Source organism: Cnephaeus nilssonii, assembly GCF_951640355.1.
Source record: "Cnephaeus nilssonii genome assembly, chromosome: 19".
NCBI classification, from domain to species: Eukaryota; Metazoa; Chordata; class Mammalia; order Chiroptera; family Vespertilionidae; genus Cnephaeus; species Cnephaeus nilssonii.
The window spans coordinates 8,482,380-8,497,908 of NC_137090.1; the positions used below are offsets into that span (position 1 = coordinate 8,482,380).

Below are 15,529 nucleotides of genomic sequence, written 5' to 3' on the forward strand. Positions count from 1 at the left end.
ACCTGCAAACCTGGGTGTGTGCCCTCACTGGGAATCAAACCCACTACCTGGAGGACTTCTTAAAACTCAGATTGCTGGACCTGGCAGCGTGGCTCAGTGGTTGAGCGCAGACCTATGAACCAGAAGGTCATGGTTCCATTCCCGGTTAGGGCACATGGTTAGCGCACATGCCTGGGTTGTGGGCTTGATCCCCAGTGGGGGACAGGCAGGAGGCATCTGATCAATGATTCTCTCTCATCATTAATGTTTCTATCTCTCTCCCACTCTCCCTTCCTCTCTGAAATCAATAAATATATATATATATATATTTAAAACTCAGATTGCTGGGCTCTACTGCTGTGTCTGATTCAAGGGGGTCTGACAATTTACATTTCTAATAGGTTCTCAATTGCTGCTGACCCTGCTACTAGTCCTGGGGCCACCATCTTAGGGAACTCTGTTCCTCACCATGGAGACCTTGCTGGTTCCGCTTTTATATCGGTTTAGAAGGAAGAAACAGGTAAGACTTAGCAACACCTGCCTCCTGCTCAGCCCTCCACCCCAACCAGTCCAGGGATCTAAGAAAGGACAAGCGCGAGCAGAAGTCGCTCTCCGACTAATGACCCGTTCTATCTCTTTTTTAATAGCCCATTGACTCCCTCCTTATTGAAAGTCACTTCCCAAAAACATGTTTTGCTGCAGCAAGGGAGCACCAGGAATTTCCTGTGGCGAGGCAGCCCCAGCGCGGGGCGGGCGGGGCGGGGCGGGGCGGTGCTGAGCGAGCGCCTTCCCTTGGCTCGGGCAGGGCCACGTGCCCCACCCCCTCGCTTGCACATGTCTCCACCGCCACCGCCAGCAGCAGCCCGGCTGTTTATGAGCGAGTTGTTGTGGTAGAAATGGAGCAGGCTGCACATGCCCAGCCCATGTGACCCCGGCAGCCCGCGTGAGCCTCCGGCCAGCACAAACACACCGGGCCCTGTCCTCTGCTGGCCGGGGAGCAGGAGGAAGATGGGGAAGGAGTGAAGGGCACTGGGTGCCCTCCTGCTCCTCTCCTGCCGCCGTCTCCTTTGGTGCCTCTGGAGCCACCAGGGGAGCAAACACGCGGGAAAGAAACATGGCTTTTCCAGGCATAGCCTCTTCCCAGGCAGCCCCTTGGCCTTGACACAAGCCAGAGCCCTCGGTCCCAAATGGACAAAGGGCCGCCCCAAGCCAAGAGCACAGACTGGCCCAGGCCAGCCCTCGAGCTGATGTGCTCCTGTCAGCCCAGAGGCAAGACCTGGTTTCCCTGCAGCCCGAGCTCCCCAAATAAGGCTGCCTGGTCCCCCCTTTGTAGGAAGGAGGACACCCCACAGAGATGCAGCAAGTGTCCATTCCGGACTAGAACACGGAGAGTTCAGGGACCCGGGGGGGTCAGGGGATGAAGGAATGAAATGCGGGCTCTTTCTGTAGGGTGGGTCTCTGCAGTCAGTGGACAGGAAGGAGAAAGTCCTTCGGCCAACTGGGGATAGGGAGGAGCTGGGAGCAGGGTGGGGGGTGGGGGGAGGGGATCTGGAAGAACTTCGCACTAACCCGGGTCCAGCTGGAGAACAAACACGGGTGCAAACGGCAAGTTCAGCCTCCATCCCTCAGGCAAGTGTCCCCTCCCACCCGTCCGGCCCTCCCAGCCCCCTGGAATCCTCTCAGCACATTAACCCCTGGCTCCCCCTTCCTGCCCTCGGCTTCAGCCCCCCGCCCAGGACCCTGGTTCGGAGCAGCAGTGCCTCTGACTGGGGTGAGAGACTGCTGGAGTCAGGCGGACAGTAGGTTAGCAGGAACAAGCACATAAAATGAGCACGACCCACATTTCCTCGTGGCACCAAAACTTCGCAGATCCTGCATTGCAGAGCTAGCGCTTTTTTCTTTTTTTTAAATCTCCGCTGGGCCCCTACACACGTCTGAATTTTTGCAACCAGCACAGATTTTTTTTCCAGGGTGCAAATGCGCATTCTAATGAGACAAAGCTCCTTCCTGTGGCATTGAAAATCTCTTTGGCAAATTGCTTCTCCCCTTCCTCCCCCCCAATTTAGAAGAGGGGGAGGGATCCCAAATTGGTCTCTCTCTCTCCTTCCCCCCGCCCCTCTCCCCCATGATACTGCAGTCTTTCCAGCCCAACTAACAGCTGCAGACCAGGGGGGAGAGGGATGAGAGGAGGGAAAATTAGCCTTGTTCCTTCTTTCCATTGCAGGCTGAGCTGGCGGGGCTGGGGTTGCTTTATTTCCTGGGCAGCCCATTGCACCCCCCCCCCCCTTCCCTTCCCATCCCAGCCAGTGTTTATGTAAGCCTCCCAGAAGCTACACACGCCTGCCCAGGCCATGGCTCCTCCAAGGTCCATCCTGCTCACGAGGACTGTCATGAGCCTCCGGCCTCCCCAGGCAGCTGCATGAAGAGCTGCAGAGGCCAAGGGACTGGGGAGAGATGCTGGATAAGGAGAGGGTTTGAGACAGATCTCATCTCGGGGTAAGGAATGGGAAAGAAGGCAGGCACACAGACGCCTTCCCCCCTCCCCCCACACCCCTGCACGCTCCCCACACACATTCTCCTGCATCTCAGTCCTACAGAGGCTCAAGGACAGCCAATGGCAGGTGCAGGGACCTGGAAGATGACACCAACAGTAGCAGCATAGCAAAGGCTGGAGAGGATGGCCCTGGCATAGCATGTAATGGGTGCCCTTGTCCCCCAACCAGGAGGAGGAACCCATGCCAGAAAGAGGGCAATCTGGGGGTTGATTAGCCTGCCACTGCCAAGGACAGTCCATGCCACCTCCTGGATCCTGTGACGTAGGTAGGATCCTGGGCTCTGAGAGGGGGACCCTCCTTCAGGTTCCCCAAATGATTTGCTGAAGAACCATCCAGGATGGTAGGTGGCTTCTGAAGGGGTATTTAGAGAGGTACACGTCTCTCAGGCAGGTGAATGGGGAAGTGGGATGTTGTTTCCTTAGGGCTTGTTACACAACCTCTGTGTGTCCTTGGTGGCTTTCAACACTCTCACTGAATCAATCCATTCTTAATACATACCTTGTAAGGAGGCACCATGGCTCTCTTTTTAAAAATATATATTTTATTGATTTTTTACAGAGAGGAAGAGAGAGGAATAGAGTTAGAAACATCGATGAGAAACATCAATCAGCTGCCTCCTGCACACCTCCTACTGGGAATGTGCCCACAACCAAGGTACATGCCCTTGACCAGAATCGAACCAGGCCGACGGTATATCCACTGAGCCAAACCGGCTAGGGCGGCACCATGGCTCTTTAAAGGGCCTGGACCTACCTGCCCCTCTCCCCTCATCACCAGATCCCAAAGTCTGGGAGAGGAAGAGTTCAGACGCCTGCTCCAGTTACCTCTATAGCAGTCTACGTGAACGTTTGTTTGTTGCCTCCTATGCTGGCCACCTTCTTCCTTTACCACCAGCCCAGGAGAAGGCAGGAGGGAGAGAGGGAGGAGTTTAGGGAAGAAGAAATGTGGCTGGAATTAAAACAGAGCTTCTGGGAAGCTGAGGTACTGTGAGGGCAGGAGCACAGATTGCTCCAGGCTTCTCTTCTTGGAGACACACCTCACTTCCAAGCACCATCATTTCGCAGAAAATACCAGGATGAGCCTCTGCTCAGACATTCCACCAGAAGTAATCATTCTCTTCGGGAAGGGCAGTCTTGCTGGTGGAAGGAGTTTCATCCTCGTGCCTGGGGTGGAATTCCCAGCATTTGCCATTTTCTTTGTGCTGTTGATAGGGGTAGTTCCAAAAGATAGCTGGGAGAGTGTTAGCCCCTCCAATAATCTCCATCAACTCTGCCATCCTTTGATGCGACATCCTTTTTTTTTTTTAGAATTGATTTTAGGGAGGGAGCGGATTGATTTTAGGGAGGGAGCGGGGGGGGGGGGGAGAGAGGGAAACTGAACATCAATTTGTTGTTCTACTTAGTTGCTTCTTGTATGTGCCCTGACTGGAGATCGAACCTGCAACCTTGGTGTATCAGGATGACGCTCTAACCCAGTGGTCGGCAAACTCATTAGTCAATAGAGCCAAATATCAACAGTACAACGATTGAAATTTCTTTTGAGAACCGAAAACCGACTTCTGCACATGGGCCACGAAGTTTCAATCGCACTGTACGTGCGCGCTCACACGTGGTATTTTGTGAAAGAGCCACACTCAAGGAGCCAAAGAGCCGCATGTGGCTCGCGAGCCGCAGTTTGCCGACCACTGCTCTAACCAACTGAGCCACCCAGCCACATGATGTGACACCTTCTTAATCTTAAGTAAAATGCTATGCAAATACACTTCCAGACAAATTGCCCAGTCTCTGGAGCATTCTGGGCAAGTTAATTAATATCCTTAAGTCTCTGATTCCCCATCTCTAAAATAAGAATGAGACCTATAGCATAGGGTTGTTTTGGATATTAACCAAGGTAATAGCACAGTACCTGACATACAGTTGGTACTTAATACATATTTATTATTTCCTTTCCTTGAAAAAAGGAGTAGTGAGGTAGAGATAGAATTTGAGGCAAAGCACATCCATGGGACCCAGTAGACTTTGCCTCACCCTCTCTGTCTCCCATCTCTCCCAAATAACAAATTAGCTCAGACTTTGACCCTTCCCAAGACATCAAGGCTCTGGGAAGGTTAGGGCAAGCTAGCTGGCCTTTTAGAGAACCAGAAAAGGATCTAGGAAGGCTGGGTCCCTGATTCTGGGACATCCCAGGTTGTCCCAGCTTTGCATCACCTGGGCGGGCAGGTTTTCCCCCCGGGCAATGGTTTGCTTGGTGAGAAAGGAGGGGGAAGGGAAGGCACCTACTGAAGCTTGACCTGGTTTGCAGCAAGGACCCACCCTCAGTCAGTCTGTCAACGTTGGCCCAAGATTTAGGCCACCCAGGATTCGCACAGGGCGTTGCCCTGTTACCTGGAACAACCTACTGACAAGGAGAATAGTTCTTGGATTAAACACACACATCCACACACACTCACACCATTCACACTAACACACACACTCTGGCCAGAACTGAAAAGCTCTCAGTCCACTGCCTTCTCTATCTTTGCATCCTCCCAGTCCAAAGAAATACAGGAGAATTAAAAAGACATATTTGGAAGCACACAGGCACAGGGTACAACCCTGTCCCTAAATGGTGAGGTCAGTCCCCAGAATCCTGGACTCTGAGGAATCTGAGTAGAAGTGTGTGCAACCTGGAGCCAGGGCTGTGCCAAGTCTTGGACATGTATCGTTTTCCCACGGTTCCAATCTGAGTAGTGTCTATTAAGGGTCCAGTTCCTTCTTGGGCTGAATTTGGTTATGGGAGGAATGGTGTGTGTATGTGTGTGTGTAGAAGTGAACTGGAATGTCTAGCTAGCAGGAGGGGTGGGAGGCTGTGTTGAGATGCACCTGTTATTGAAGGTCAAGATTGAGGTCAAAGAGAGGCCAAAGGTAGATTCTACCCCAGGTACCCCAAAGCCATACAACCAAGCCTTTTCTCCATCCTTTTGGTGGCTCTGGGTCCCCTAGTTTCTGTCCTTATCCCAGCAGCTGTTGGCAGAGAGAGGAACCAGGTGAATAGATTAGAAGCTTCTGGAGCCAAGGGCAAGTCCTGCCTGTCATTATTCTGTATCCTCTACAATGGTAGAAGGAAGATCCCAAAGGTACTTCTTTGTCAGGGAGAAAAGGAGAGCCCTCTAAGAAGTGCAGAGGAAGGAGGGAGCAGAGGTAATCCCCATCTTATGCCTCCTCCCTCCCAGCCTCCACCTTCATACCTCACACAGATTGCAAAACAACCCAGCTTCTTGCCAAGTGTTAGGCTGACTGAATTTCAGCTCGAGCTGCCTCTGCTTCCTCTTCCCTCTCACTTGTTGCAAAGTCAGGGAGGGAGCCTTGACCCCTGGACCGCCCCCCCTCCAACAGGGATAAACACCAGCGAAGTAGAACAGAGGGTGGGCCAGATCGCCAGAGCAGCAAACAGAGCTGTGGGCCTTGGGGAGGATCCAGGGCAACTAAAGGGAGTGTGCTGGTGGTGGTACTGGGGCTGGTAGAGAGCTCGAGGTCATGCCAAGGGCTCTGACTTTGAGTACAGCCCTGGCAGGTCCTTGGGCCGTGGCCCTGGCTCTGAAGGAGAGTCAGAAAGGAGGCACAGAGAGCATGCAGGGCCAGGCATGGCAGCTCACCTTCCAGCTTTCCCTCCGGAGCCCAAGGGGAGGAGGGAGAGGAGGTGGAGGCTGAGTTCTCAACCAAGTTTTCCTGAAAAGCCTCTTTCCTTGTTTGTCCTTGCTCCTCCCAGGCCCTCCCACGCTCTGCTGCAGCTTCCCAGCTCTGGGCCAAAGGGCCAGGGCAGGACAAAGGGGCCAGGGCAGGACAAAGAAGGGGCCAGGGCAGGACAAGGAAGAGATCACGGCCTTCTCTCTCCCACTTTCCTTAGGGGCTTGGGAACAAAGCTAAAGCCCCAGCCATTCTAGTGAGTCATTTTAGGGGGCCCATCTTTTACTGGGAGTCAAAGTCTACTGGGATCAGTGGTAAGGCCACCACCCCTTCAGTCAACCTCACAGTCCTCTCAGCTTACTCACTTCCTTACTACCCAGCTATTTTCTTCCTGGTGCCCACACTCCTTTTCTCTACCTCTTTGGCGGCTGTCATGTACCCAAGCATCCATCAATGCTACCCCAGGAGCTGCTTGTGAACAAGTGGAGAAGGGGGGGGGGGGGGGAATCTCCCTAGAATCACTGGGTCTGCGGAGGAGGAATTAGCAGGAAGTAGCAGGTGGGCCAGGTTCCCTTGGCTGCTTGAAGAGGTTCTGATCTCTCCCCATAACCCAAACCCTCAGACAGGATAGACCTCAACTTGAGACCTGTTTTTACCAACTGGGCAATTGCTGCTTTGAAGGAAGATGCTGGCTGTTCCTAACCTCGATTCAGTGTTTCACTTGCACACCTGCCCATCTCCCAGTGTTTAGGGCGGGCAAATTAGCAATGGATGTCTGACCTTGGGCCGGTCCCTTCACAGCCTCACTTTCCTCATCAGTAGAGGAGGGTAAGATGCTCTTAACCTTGGGTGTTCCCTTCTGAGTTACCTTCTGTGGAATCCACAAATTACCCTCAAACACTGCAGGGGGTGGAGTGGGAGTGTCGCTGTGCTCCCAGGCCCCTGCCTCACCTTTGGCCTCGTTACTTTAGGACCTCAAAGCACTTTCACCATGAAGTTCCCCTTCCTTGTCCTTTTTATTGCACAAATAAAGGGAAATGACTCATCCCAAAGTCACCTCAAATGGGTGGGAAGGTATACAAGCAAACAGGGAGTCCCAAGGGGCATCTTCACCCCCCACTGCAACTCCTTTCCCTAGGGGTGCTCTCCCTAAGGGGAGTAGAAGGGGGAAGGGGTCACATTTCCTTTTAGTTTTAGGACTTGGCCCTGCAGCACAAGTTCAGCTTAAGCTGCTAACTCAGGGATATCTCCCTCCCTTACTTGTCTTCTCTCCCCGTGTCACCAGTAACCTCAAGGCGAGGTCAGTTCTGCAATCACGTGAAGCACTCACGTTTGCAAGGTCTGCAGAAAAGGCCTATTAGTTTTGATCTCCCAGGGAGCAGCGAAGCTTGCCAGTCCCTCCCCAGGAATTCACATGCCTCTGCCATACAGGCTTTCCAAACACGCCGCCCTGACTCTTCAGCGCACCCCACCCACCCCGCTCTCAGCTCCTCCCCGTCCCAGCGAGAGCTTTTCCAAGGCAGAAAGGGGTAAACACACGCAGTCCGCCCACTTTACCAGCGGACCACAAATCCCGGCAGCCTTGGCGCTACGCAGGCGCACGGAGCTCAACGTGCCTGCTGCTGGAAAAGTGTGTCACTGGGGCACGAGGCGCTCCCTGGGATCACATGGTACCTGCTCCAGTGCCGCGTGCGGCCCGGGAATCCTGGGTTGCTGGCGCCTGCGCAGAGCCTTCTGTCCCAGGGAAAAAGGCTGGGGCAAAAGGCGGCTGAGATTGGCAGAGTGAAATATTGCTGCCGAGGGAACGTAGCAGGGCACACGTCTCGCTTCTTTGCGCCTGGGTGCCCTGTTTCTCCCCATCACCTACTTACTTCCTGACCGCAACCTCTCCCCCTCTGGGACTTTTGCACCGGGAGTTCCCGATTCGCTATCCTGCGGCGCTGCGGAGCCGCCGGGCAGTGGCACCGGTGCACTGCGGAGACCCGACCCTCCTCGCTACCTGCCTTCTAGCCCGAACTGCAGGCTGATTCTCTCCGGCCCCCTTCCCCCACACTCTCTCTGCTCTTCCCATGCAAAGCAGACCTCCGCTGCCTCAGCGTCCTCCCCTTCTGCAGGGCTGCAGTCCGGCCACCCCAAGACCTTGCTGCAGGGTGCCTCCACTCCCTGCGCTCAGTCAGTGCCCAGGGGGAGACGGCGGCAATTGCGACCTCCAGTTTGTGTCAAGGTCCAGTTTGAATGACCGCTCTCAACCGGTGAAGACATGACGACCCTGGACTCCAACAACAACACAGGTACTGAGATGACTACCATCATCTTTTCTTTGTCACTTCTCCTCACTTCTATGTCTTAGAACAAGAGGAACTTTGTAAGGGACTGGGGACTCCCTTCCCCCCCGGGGATTTACTAGTGTAATGGGGACCATAGACTAGGATTTCAAGAGGGTTTGTTTGTTTGTTTTTGTGTTGTTTTTTTTTTGCCTGGGAATGTGTCCCGAGACGCCCTACCCCCACCCCTCAGAGTCCTAAAGCTCTCATTAGCCCGAAGGATCCCGGGCCGAAGGAAATGGAGAAGGGGTTACGTGTGGTGAGATGAACAGTTTAGAGGGACTGGGAGCTTTGGAGCAGTGCCCCTGAACGCCCCCATCTACCCGCCTCCTGTAGCTGTGACATGCCTGGCCTTCTCGGAAAGAAGGTCCCCTCCTTCGTCTCTTCCTCTTCCCCTAGTTTCCGCAGGCAGGAAGAAACCTAAGAAGCACTGGGGTGATCGGGACGCCACGGCAGGAGGGGCTGGGGCATGGGTCAGGTCTCACTGGGGAATCCGCAGCGGCCGTAGGGAGCGGTACTTGAGAAGCTGGGCGAGTGGCGCTGGGCCCCAGGAGGACACCCACGGTGCCCGGGTGGCCCGGAGGGCTCACATGGCTGCAGAGCCGGGCCCACGTGCTGCGTTTGTTTTCATTCAGCAGCAGCCGTGGCCACCACCTCATTGGTCGTTGCCTCCCGGCCTTGTTACATAATGAGCTCCGCCCCCCGGTCGCCCCGGCAACGCGTGTTCCCTTTTCCCCTCCCCTCTGTAGTCCCCGCCCATCTCGCGTTCGCTGCCCAGCCCAGGACCCGGGGAGGGGCGGGACAGAGGCGGTGCTCCTGCTGTCGATTGATGGGAAGCGGAGAGGGCGGGCCCTCGAGTTCCGGGGTTCCTCGTTGGGGAGCCACGTGCAAGAGGCACACGTGGAGCGGAGACGTGAGGCCGGCTGAGGGCCCGACTCCCGCCCCGCCCCGCCGAGATCTGGGTGAAGCTGGGCTGACTCACCCGCCTGCCTCCTTTTCCTGTCCGCCTGCCCGGGTTCCCCCTCCTCCCCATCACCAAAGCAGAGTAAGATGGGGCCATCCCTGACCTGGCTTGGCCTCCTGTTTACACTCCTCAGGAGGATCTCACATTTAGCCACCCTTCTCCTCACTCCTTTCCTCTTTATTCTTTTTGCACCTACTCACTGCACTGCCTTAAGACTCAGCTTCTCCGCATTCCAAGTTCTTTCTGTCCCCCAAGCATCTCTTTCCTTAGTCCTGCAAACATTTATTCCTCACCCCACCAGACAAGCAGCAGTTTGCTTCCTAAGGACTTCCCCAGCTACAACTACATTCCAGAATAATAACTGAAAGGATATTAAGTCTCTCTCATTTTTTTGTTTGTTTGTTTTACAGAAAGGAAAACAGACCTAGAGAAGGGACTTGATTTTCTCTAGATCACAAATCAATTTGGTGGTGATAGATCTAGAACTAGACTCTTTTGAATGTGCCCCTCACTTCCAGGTTAGAAGGAAGTCTTTTTAGTGAGTCTTACTCCTCTTTGGGGGATGGGTGAACTAGGTCAGGTTCATTTACCATCAACTAAATACCCCATCCCCCCGAATTAGCCTTGAAACTGTAGGAGCTGATCTGTTGTGCAACTATTTTACAGGGAGCTGCGTTCACCCTGGCCAACCTTGAGCTATTTTAGGGTTGCCCTGCCCAGCTTAGTGTGTGTCAGTGGGTGAGCAAGACATGTGCCTCTGGAGACACAGTAGCATAGCCTGTGTCGGCTTACACGTGTCCTGGGATCCTCCCTTCTCTCACCCCGCCCATGGCCAGCCAAACTAGGTGCTTGGCAAAGGCGTGGCAGACAGGTCACCTTTTTCTCCTGCTGATTCCACGGGAACACAGCCACCTGGTTAGCAAGTAATCAGATGGCCAAAGTCCTGGAGTGGCCAGAGAGCCAAGGTCATTGTCACCAGGCTGAGAGATCTGGAAGGCTGGACAATTTGTCCTTCACATCCACCTCCTGCAATTTGCACTGCTGTTTCCTGGATTCAGAGAGTCCACTCAGGCTAGGGCTATTGGAGGCCAGGGGAACCAGACTGGGCAGGTTTGGTACCTTTGGAGAATACATCTTCCACTTTGGGGGGAATGTGACTTTAAACTTTCACATTCCCCCACTCTCCTCGCTGTTGGCTAGCTGCCCCTCCATGGCCTCATCCCTGGAATGGTCTTCTGTTAAAATCGGCAGCTGTTTATTTTGGAAGACTGGGCCTTATGAATGGGTCTCAGCTGCTCATCCCATCCTTAGGTCTGCCCCGGACAAGTCATTAGCTGCAGTCAGTATTTCCAAGGAAGGCTTCCAGGGCAGGGGGCGGGGGCACATATGTGAGATGACCACAGGGGTCGTGCTTCTAGGGAGGTACCTCACACCCAAGCAGAAGCAAAGGGTCGTGGTTGTTGATTGGCTATGCCATATCTAGTATGTGTTGGGGGTTGCCTATTGTGGCTCTTCTGGGGTGCCACATGGTTAACTTCTGGTTTGGGGGAGGCAGAGGGGTGATGAGCAGGGTGGTGCCCTAAGACCATAGACATATGGCAGCTGACATCCCCTCCCCTTGTGTTCTGTTGCCAGGTGGCGTCATCACCTACATTGGTTCCAGTGGCTCTTCCCCGAGCCGCACCAGCCCTGAGTCCCTCTACAGTGACAGCTCGAATGGAAGCTTCCAGTCCCTGACCCAAGGCTGCCCCACCTACTTCCCACCATCACCCACTGGCTCCCTCACCCAGGACCCAGCTCGCTCCTTTGGGAGCATTCCACCCAGCTTGAGTGATGATGGCTCTCCCACTTCATCTTCTTCATCCTCCTCCTCCTCCTCCTTCTATAACGGGAGCCCCCCAGGTGGTCTGCAAGTGGCCCTGGAGGACAGCAGCCGAGTGTCCCCCAGCAAGAGCACCAGCAGCATCACCAGTGAGTACATTTCCGGATGATGGGGGGAAGGAAGGTGGCAGACCTCGGTTGGGAGTGGGTGTCCATGGGAAAGTTATTCGCAGAGCCTACCCTGGCCTTGGAGGTTTCTCCTAGAGTTGCATCAGCTGCTGTTGAGCCCAGTCTGGTCATTTGAGTGCCCCCTCGATACCTGGGCTCCTCCTCAGTTTTTCCCCCAGAATCTCCAGCCCAGAAAACCTCCATCTCTGACCACTCAGACATCCCTCTTGCTCACCGGCTGCCCCTCTCTTCCCACAGAGCTCAACGGCATGGTGCTCCTGTGTAAAGTGTGTGGAGACGTGGCCTCGGGCTTCCACTACGGTGTGCATGCCTGTGAGGGCTGTAAGGTGAGGCAGGTTGGGGGTAAGGGCAGGGGCAGGTGACCCCCTCCCCCAGGACGCCTAGGCCTGGCCTAGATGGAGATGCTCACTCGCTGCCCCTGCCTCCTAGGGCTTTTTCCGCCGGAGCATCCAGCAGAACATCCAGTACAAAAGGTGTCTGAAAAACGAGAGCTGCTCCATCGTCCGCATAAATCGCAACCGCTGCCAGCAGTGTCGCTTCAAAAAGTGTCTCTCCGTGGGCATGTCCCGAGATGGTGAGGCAGCTCTGTTGCCCCTCGAGCATTCCCCTTCCGTTTCCGAATTGAGCCCTCCCTGTAAAAAGTCCCAAACTGAGACACATTATACCGGGAGTCCCATTTGCATAGGGGACGCCCATACTTCATCCTCTTGGGTAAACACCCTCTGGTCACCTCCTATCGAAAGCCCTACTTGGAAAACCCCCTCCATGGGTGTGGCCTTGCTGGGTTTAGTTTTGATGTGGAACCCCAAGCCTCAGGGTCTCGCCCTTTCAGGAGGAAGGAAGGAAGAGAAGCATGTGAGTGTGTATGAAAACTTCCTGACACTGCTCTCATCCTGTCACAGCTGTGCGTTTTGGGCGCATACCCAAACGGGAGAAGCAGCGGATGCTCGCTGAGATGCAGAGCGCCATGAACCTGGCCAACAACCAGTTGAGCAGCCAGTGCCCAATGGAGACCTCGCCCGCCCAGCACCCAACCCCAGGCCCCATGGGCCCCTCACCACCCCCCGCTCCAGCCCCTTCACCCCTGGTGGGCTTCTCCCAGTTCCCACAACAGCTGACACCTCCCCGATCTCCAAGTCCTGAGCCCAAAGTGGAAGATGTGATATCCCAGGTGGCCCGGGCCCACCGAGAGATCTTCACCTATGCCCATGACAAGCTGAGCTCACCTGGCAACTTTAATGCCAACCATGTGTCAGCCAACCCTCCGGCCACTACCCCACATCGCTGGGAAAGTCAAGGCTGCCCGCCTGTTCCCAATGACAACAACATCATGGCCGCGCAACGTCATAACGAGGCCCTGAATGGTTTACACCAGGCTCCCTCCTACCCTCCTGCCTGGCCCCCTGGCCCTGCCCAGCACAGCTGCCACCAGCCCAACAGCAATGGGCACCGTCTATGCCCCACCCACGTGTACCCAGCCCCAGAAGGCGAAGCACCTGCCAACAGTCCATGGCAGGGCAACTCCAAGAACGTTCTGCTGGTGAGGGCACCAGGGGTGAAGTGGGCAGGGGGCCTGCAAGGCTGGATTTAGCAAAGGGCAGCTGGGTGTGCCCGGAGGCTAACACAAGAATATCCTCTTCCCCGGGGAGGATGCTGAGCCCTGTAGCCAGGGCTCTGCCTGGGGAATCCCCGATCTCCACCTGGCACCTGATTGCTCCTTTACCTGAAAGACCCATCCTCGGGGCACAGCCTCTCACCCAGGCCAAATCATGGGCCCACACCTGTGGGGGGAGCTCATCTGAGCTAGCCTGGCTGATCCTCCCCTCCCCAAATCCCTTCCTCCTCCAGGCATGTCCAATGAACATGTACCCACATGGATGCAGTGGGCGAACCGTGCAAGAGATCTGGGAGGATTTCTCCATGAGTTTCACACCCGCTGTGCGGGAGGTGGTCGAGTTTGCCAAGCATATCCCAGGCTTCCGTGACCTTTCTCAGCACGACCAGGTCACTCTGCTCAAGGCTGGCACCTTTGAGGTGAGTGACCCTTGGTGCTCCCCACTATTGACCTTGGGAAGCACCCAGCAGAAAATTTGGCTTCTGGGGCAGGCAGTGTCTCTGAAAGGCTTTGGAACCCCCGTACCTTTGTCCTTAGACTCTGACTGAGGAGGGAGGGGGCAGAACGTCTCTCACTCCTGCCTCAGGAGGCTGGGCCTTCTGTCTTCTCAGCTGGGGTCTAGTCACATCCCATTGCCTTACAATAACCCTTTAGGGCACATTGCTACCCCCCGTTCGAGGCCTGAGCAAATTAGTTTTGGTGGAGTGACTTGCCCAAGGTCACAGGTAGTGACTAAGTTACGACTCAGATTGAGGCCTGTTGGATTTCAAAGCCAGTGTGGGATGTTCTCCATCCTTCCACCTGGTCTCCCACCTCCCAGTACCCACTTGGAAATGATCCCCGCTCTTTACTGAGAGATCCAGTAAACCCTTCAGAAAACTAGGGGTGATTCAGCAAGTGCTCCTGCCACCTCACCCAGGATGACTTCCCGCTTTAGGTGCTGATGGTGCGCTTTGCGTCGCTGTTCAACGTGAAGGACCAGACAGTGATGTTCCTGAGCCGCACCACCTACAGCCTGCAGGAGCTCAGCGCCATGGGCATGGGCGACCTGCTCAACGCCATGTTCGACTTCAGCGAGAAGCTCAACTCCCTGGCGCTCACGGAGGAGGAGCTGGGCCTCTTCACCGCGGTGGTGCTTGTCTCTGCAGGTAAGCCAAGCTTCCGCCTGCACCTGACCCCGGGGAGGAGGCGGACGCAGTTCAGTTGAACACACCTTTTATGGAGTACCTACTCTATGCCAGGCCCGGCACTGGGCTCTGGCGATACAGACATGATTCAGACACAGTCTAGCTTGGGAGACAGACTCATGCCCGACTAATTATAAAACAGTGAAATAAGTGTCACAGTAGAAGCATGAACCAAGGGCTTAGGAAGCACACACAGCTATTTCTGCCTGGGGAGCTGGGGAAGGAGGTGACACTTGAGTGGGGCCTCAAAGGACAAGTGAGCTATTGCCAGGCAGAGGTGGGGGTGGGGGTGGAAGCGTGGGGGTGGGGGAGGCATTCAAGCGGAGGGAACTACCGAGCAAAAAGCAAGGGAGCCTGGGTAGGTTTGGCCTGTTTAGGGGAGGAGAGCGGCCTTGTGGGCTGGGAGGTGCCCAGCCCTGCTGAGCCCATGCTCCCAGCTCTCGGGCACCTCCTGCTCCGGGGCAGAGGCCTGGGGGGAGGAGTAATGCTTCCCTCCTCCTCCTTCCCCTGGGCCCTCCGAGGGGCTTCAGGGAGAGGCTGCATTGCCCGCGGCATCCTCCTGGCAGACCTCGGGGTCCTCCTGGCAGACCTCGGGGGGGTCCTGGCAGACCTCGGGGTCCTCCTGGCAGACCTCGGGGGGGTCCTGGCAGACCTCGGGGTCCTCGTCAGAGGAGCTCAGGGAGCTCGTCTCACTGCTGTCGTCTTCCCCACAGACCGCTCGGGCACGGAGAATTCCGCTTCGGTGGAGCAGCTCCAGGAGACGCTGCTGCGGGCCCTTCGGGCTCTGGTGCTGAAGAACCGGCCCTCGGAGACTTCCCGCTTCACCAAGCTGCTGCTCAAGCTGCCGGACCTGCGGACCCTGAACAACATGCATTCCGAGAAGCTGCTGTCCTTCCGGGTGGACGCCCAGTGACCCGCCCGGCCGGCCTTCTGCCGCTGCCCCCTTGTACAGAATCGAACTCTGCACTGCTCTCTCCTTTACGAGACGAAAAGGAAAAGCAAACCAGAATCTTATTTATATTGTTATAAAATATTCCAAGATGAGCCTCTGGCCCCCCCGAGCCTTCTTGTAAATACCTGCCTCCCTCCCCCATCACTGAACCTCCCGCCCCCGCTATTTAAACCACTCTCTCCCCTCTAATTCTCTGGCCCCCCAATGTGTTCTATCCCTGCCTCAAATCCAATAGTTCACAGCTGAGCTGGCTCCTGTGGTGTGTGCTTGTTGGGGGC

General features: G+C 55.5%; 1 protein-coding gene across 1 annotated transcript; it reads left to right on the forward strand.

Annotated features, from left to right (window-relative positions):
• Positions 1–7,826: 7,826 nt before the first annotated feature.
• On the forward strand, positions 7,827–15,497 carry NR1D1 (nuclear receptor subfamily 1 group D member 1). Its single transcript, XM_079799171.1, has 8 exons — positions 7,827–8,490; positions 11,123–11,458; positions 11,735–11,823; positions 11,927–12,071; positions 12,400–13,037; positions 13,346–13,531; positions 14,050–14,260; positions 15,013–15,497. Exons 1-8 carry the CDS (start codon positions 8,460–8,462, stop codon positions 15,210–15,212), a joined length of 1,836 nt encoding a protein of 611 aa, XP_079655297.1. The 5' UTR covers positions 7,827–8,459; the 3' UTR covers positions 15,213–15,497.
• Positions 15,498–15,529: the final 32 nt, after the last annotated feature.